This window comes from Solea solea, chromosome 14 (genome assembly GCF_958295425.1).
Source record: "Solea solea chromosome 14, fSolSol10.1, whole genome shotgun sequence".
Taxonomy (NCBI): domain Eukaryota; kingdom Metazoa; phylum Chordata; class Actinopteri; order Pleuronectiformes; family Soleidae; genus Solea; species Solea solea.
Window position 1 is genome coordinate 19,516,938 of NC_081147.1, and position 6,204 is coordinate 19,523,141.

General features: G+C 40.2%; 1 protein-coding gene across 1 annotated transcript; it reads left to right on the forward strand.

The window, feature by feature from the left end:
* The first annotated feature begins 2,585 nt into the window (after positions 1-2,585).
* Positions 2,586-4,575, forward strand: sox3 (SRY-box transcription factor 3). Its single transcript, XM_058650331.1, has one exon. The coding sequence runs from the start codon at positions 2,833-2,835 to the stop codon at positions 3,727-3,729; it is 897 nt and encodes a 298-aa protein (XP_058506314.1). The 5' UTR covers positions 2,586-2,832; the 3' UTR covers positions 3,730-4,575.
* Positions 4,576-6,204: the final 1,629 nt, after the last annotated feature.

Consider the following 6,204-nt stretch of genomic DNA (forward strand, 5'->3'; position numbering starts at 1 on the left):
TTTCTTATTTTTGTTACTGTTTGTTGTATTTTTTAAGGCCCAAATGCCAATAATTAGTCCAAGTCTCATTTTTATTTCGGCAAGTTTTGTTCTGACATAAATGTCCAATTTAAACAGAACTATTTTGTTTTTGCTTTAAATCAGGTTAATATCCACTGTACTGGAAATTCTTATTTTTTTTAATTGGGTTAATATTATCGTGTGAAGTTCATCTGTTTATTTTGAAAATATCAAATAAAATCGTGTGTGATTGCGCGCAGATTAAAATCTGCTCCCACGCGCATATCCACATATTTCCCAACATTCAACAGTGTGCAGGGCCTCAGTGCTGCTGCAGTCACCGGGGCTGTGCTGGTGGTCCTCCGTCCCTTAATTAGGAAATTAGCTGCACAGAGGCCTCATTACCAAACTCTAGCCTATACACCACCACCACCCCTCCTCCTCATCCTCCTCCTCTACCCCCAATCACTCTCTCTCTCTGTCCTTCTCTCCCTCTCTCTCTGTCTCACTGCCACCGGTCAATTTCCATAAGAAGATTACAAGCGGATCAGTATTGAGATGTGAGCAGATAAACAAATAACTGCTCCCTGAGAATTAGATGATTATACCAGGCTCCTAATTGGGCGTTAGTTTTTATTGCTCCTGCTCTGTTTGTGACGCCCCATTGAACTGGAAATTAAATTCATGAAGTCATGTTTCTCCCCCCTCTTTTTTTTGCATTTACATCTATATGTTCTTTATCACTCTGTTATTTAAGCTTATCTGCGTATTTGTATATGTCCTAATTTTAAAGGTCATAATGTCACATTTTTTTTTTTTGCATTTTTCACACATTGTCGACGTATCATATGTTTTATCATATTCATATTGCACTGAATAATCAGTTATAATTAGGTAAATAATATAATTCGCTTCCTCCACGGTCTAATCTGAACGCAGCAGCGTTTAAAGTTTTATTTTAATGCTTCTGGAGGCGAAACGTACGCGCTGAAATGCACACGCACCAGAGTGGCGGCTCCCGCAGAGCTGCATCTAAATATACTGAGGTGTTAATAGTTGTTTTCGATGGGCGATTCGCTCGTGATCATTAGCAGGTGTGAGCTCTTTTTTCCTCCCCTCTCTCCCACTCTCTCGCTCTCTATTGAGCGACAGGTTTCAACGACAGAGCGGCGTCACTGCAGCTCGTTTGTCAGGAGACACATGCAAATGTCTCTCATCATTTTAATAAGCTGTAACACCGTGGAGGGAAAACAAGGCTCAGTCACACACACAGAGCGAGAGCGAGAGAGAGAGAGACACACACACACACACAGGGAGAGAGAGCGAGATGGCCTGTCCCCTCCACAAGAGGTCGTTGATGTATTAAAGTTTTTTCTGCAACTCTGCAGACGCAGCCACACGAGTCGTGTCATGCACCTTTTGATTTAATTCCCTTTTTTTGCGTTTGTTTTGTTTGTTTGTTTATGTGTGCTGATGCTTGTCTCAGCCACAAAATAGCTCTCTCTCTCTCTCTCTCAATATATATATATATAAAAGAGAGTTTTTATCTATACAAGGCTTCCCTGGAAGGACAACAAGCATAAAATAAATAAATTATAATGATGTTAATAATGTGAGATTAAAAACTTCAGAAAATAAGGATTAATTTTTCTTTATAAAAAAAAGATAATTAACTGATTTCATTTTAATCTGACGAAGCAGTTCACAGTCGTTTATTCTGTGTTATTGAAAACAATAATCATGGAAAGTGATAAACATTCTAATGTGATCTCAGGCCATCTTCCAATATTTATTTACTTGTTTGTTTTATTTAGGTTTGCATGTGAAAGGTGTGAAGATAAGTGTTTGTTTCTTTAGCAAAAAAGACCAAAAATCTACTAATTCATATAATCTTACTTATTATAATAATTGTTATTACTTCTTGTCATTAGAAAAATATTTCCTGGGAATTGTAATAGAAAAATTACAAACGCGTGTTTCACAGCAGGTAGAGAATAAAGTTGTTGTTTTTTTAAATCTGCCATGGGCGCATTTTTATTCCAATAATCCACTTTTTTTTAATTGAACTGAATTATATTTGCGCTCATATTCATTGGGGTTTTGTCTTGTTCGGATCCGCCTCTGTAATTAGGCTCATTTAGTGACATTGATGTTCCCCTGCAGCACATGAGCATGTATACATTCTTCTTTATATAAACCTGACATAACCTTCATTTCCCCCCCTTCGCCTACTATTTTTATTCAACTGGGTCCCAAATATATTTATAAAAGGACACTTTTTTTTTTTTAAATTTAATTTGTTCCAAATTAAATATTAATGCAGACAAAAACACCCCCATCTAGTTGGCAAATGAAACAAATTGCCGGAAATTTCCGTTCACTGCTCATCTACACTGATTAAGATAAAAAGGATTGTAAATGTAAAATATTTGCTTGTTTTAAAACTTTACCTCTCCCTCCTCCTCCTCCTCGCTGCTGCTGCGCGCTCCGGTTTGTTCCGCGGTGCTGCTCGCTGATTGGTCGCCCGCTCCTCATTGTCATGCTGTCAATCCGCATCACATGGTGCGGCCACTAGGCCTATTAACACATGAGCCTGGAGAACAAGTTTACAGACTTCTGTTTCAGAGCCGTGGGGGACAGAGCAGCTGAGAGCGCAGAGAGAAACCAGAAGCACCTGCAGACACACTTGCCTCTTCAGGCACAACTTTTTTTTTCCTCCATCATTCTCTGACACTGGTCAGTACTTCTACCTCTTTTTTTGACTTTTGGCGCAGTTTTCTGAACTTTTTGTTTTCTTCATGTGCCTGTGAGTGAACACTAAAAGCCGCCAGAATGTACAGTATGATGGAAACCGAGATCAAGACCCCGCTCCCGCAGTCCAACTCGGCGCAGGGCGCAAAGAACAACAGTGCCAGCGACCAGGAGCGCGTGAAGCGGCCGATGAACGCCTTCATGGTGTGGTCCCGGGGACAGCGGAGGAAGATGGCGCAAGAAAACCCTAAAATGCACAACTCTGAAATCAGCAAGCGACTTGGCGCTGACTGGAAACTTCTGACCGACGCAGAAAAGAGACCATTTATCGACGAGGCCAAGCGTCTGCGCGCGATGCACATGAAGGAGCATCCGGATTATAAATACCGTCCCCGCAGGAAGACCAAGACCTTGCTTAAGAAAGACAAGTATTCTTTGCCCGGGGGACTGTTGCCGCCCGGAGCCGGTGCCGTCAACAACTCGGTGTCGGTGAGTCAGCGGATGGACGGTTACGCGCACATGAACGGCTGGACAAACAGTGCGTACTCGCTGATGCAGGACCAGCTGGCCTACCCGCAGCATCACAGCATGAACAGCCCGCAGATCCAGCAGATGCACCGGTACGAGATGACGGGCCTCCAGTACCCGATGATGTCCTCGGCGCAGACCTACATGAACGCCGCCTCCACGTACAGCATGTCCCCGGCGTACACGCAGCAGACCAGCAGCGCCATGGGACTGAGCTCCATGGCGTCCGTGTGCAAGACCGAGCCCAGCTCGCCGCCTCCGGCCATCACGTCCCACTCTCAGCGGGCGTGTTTGGGGGACCTGCGGGACATGATAAGCATGTACCTGCCTCCCGGCGGAGAGAGCGCTGAGCACTCGTCCCTGCAGAGCAGCCGGTTACACAGCGTCCACCCGCACTATCAGAGCGCAGGGACTGGCGTCAACGGGACGCTACCTCTCACCCACATCTGAGAGCAACAACACAAAGAAAAGACTAAAAACTTTTTTCCACAAAAAAAGTACTTCGGATACTTGAACTTTTTTTGGTTGCTTAAAAAAAAGAAAGAAAGAAAGAAAAGAAAACAGCGTTCAAACAGTTTTGTTTAAACAAAAACACACACATAAACTCGCATCTCCTGTTTGAGTTGTCCATTTAAAAAAAATAATAATGAAATCTTTTTTTAAAAAAATGGATCGAAACTGAACCTTTGAGCCCATCAGAGTAAATTTGGGCGTTTTATCACAAGTTAAAGCAATCAACACATGTAGAAGAATTGTCCTTCTATATTTTAAATAATGCCATATTTTCTCTCTATGAAAAGGCATGTGGCCTCGTGGAGAGGCTGGTGTATTTCAGAAAAAAAACAAAAAAAAAACTGGATGGAAAGTTGGTTCATATGTGTTTACACTTAATTTGTAGAATGTCAGTTTGTCTCGAGTCCCAAAATGTTTATTTTGTAGTCTCTTCTCTTTTGATTTCCTCCTCCCTCATGACTTTGACTAGGTTTAAATGAAATGTTAAGACTGTGCGGGTCGCAAACGCAAAGTTTTATTTATAGTACTATTATTTTCTTTTCTTTTTCTTTGTTTTTTTTAGCTTGTGAACCCGATGTTTTTGTCCCGTGAAAGATTTCTCAAATTTTGTTTTTGTAAAAAAAAATATTGTTTTGTTCTGTGATGTTTTTTTGTTGTTTTTTTTTGACAGTGTCATGTTTACTCATTATCCCCGAACGAAAAAGTTTATTTAAACTGACGTTTCTACATATTTTATGACCATCCTCTATTCTTAAATGCTGAATAAATTTGTACGAAACTTAATTTTTTGACTCAAGTCTCCTGTGTTTGATCTGGAAATATGAATTTGTTCATTAAATCCCCAGAGTACAGATAATCTCCCAAAGGAACACACTCTTATGTGTGATTATTTTTCCATAGATCATGTGTGAGAGTATAAAAAAAAACACTGAGTGACAGCCTCTTGTTTACACAATGATTTATTTTATTTTTTTTTAAAAGTAGATAAACAGATATATAATATTACACAAACACATGCAGTGATATTTGCTCCTATTGTGGGTATTATTTGACTTTGACATTTCTTTATAACCTTTATTATATTTGTGGAAGAAAAACATGATTTTATTTATCTAGACATGAAAATTGCATATGTGAAATTATGTAAAATTATTAACATTTAAATTGAGAATATATAGCAACCTTAGGTTCTTTGAAGTTTTGTTTATTTTTTACAGACTCACTCATTTTGAACTTGACTTTTCCAGAAAATTTAAGTTCACTTTATTTCATTTCATGAAAAACCTTAATGACAGTGATCATTTGTGAGAAGTTGCATGTTTTTGCCCTATTTAAGTTGTTTTTTTTCTATGTTTCACTGCAGTTCACTCACTGATTTACTGCAGCCGTTTGTAGGAGAATCAAACTATATGAAGATTTGACTCCAAGGGCTTTTTTTGTTCTCACATTTTATCCCAGGAATTCACTTCGATCATGTACACCTTTTTAAAAATGTAATTATACAATCTAAAGCGCAAACATCCATCCACGTTGAAAAAATCCATTGAAATCACCCATTTGTTTTTTTTTTTATTAAAGTCATGAATGTGTCCCATAAAACACGAGCGACGCCGTGTGAAACTGCTTTCAAAAGTTTTGTACATTTTCCCTGTATATCACTGCCGATGTGTGTAATATAGTATCAGATTTAACCTTAGGCATTTTTTAAAGAAAAGGGTAATAAATTACTTTAAAGAATCTAACTAAAAAGGTTAGTAGTTTTCCTTCTTCCCAGTCTTTTCATTTCTGATTTCCACAGATTAATAACGTGTCTTATCAGTTCTGTTTGGATCCTCTTTGACATTACTTGTGCTGTGACATGATCCGTCCACATCACAGCTGGTTGAGGTGAAAAATGAGCGAAAACTCGAGAAGCTGTAATCAAATCTCCTTTTCATCAAACAACTCTGACGTTCATAAACTTAAACTGGTGTCTCGGCACATTGTCGCTGACACTCTGATAATGTAAAGGTGTGTGGAGGAAGAATGAGCTGGCCTGCTGTTGCAGTGCACCTTGGGATAAATAAGCCCCAGCCACCAATTGGGCTGAGGCAGTGGCGATCCTGCTGGCCTTCCCACACTCCCTTTAGGACTTGATCCACAGCTCAGCACAGTGGCTGGGATTAGCCCCACGCACCTTTGTGGAGGCAAAGATTATCTAGACCTCCCTGCATTCACTGACAGGGTCTTAAGTCACTCTAGCGTGCCAGCAGCCACCCGTCACCTAATCACACTCTCCAACTCATTTTTTTGTAATTAAGCAGCTTTTCTCTTCCTGTTCTTCAGTGTCCGTGGAGTTAGCCGTGGACTGGACCGGGCTCCTGTTTTCCTTCTTTCTTCCTTTCTTTCTCCCCCCCCCCAAGTCATTTTTCA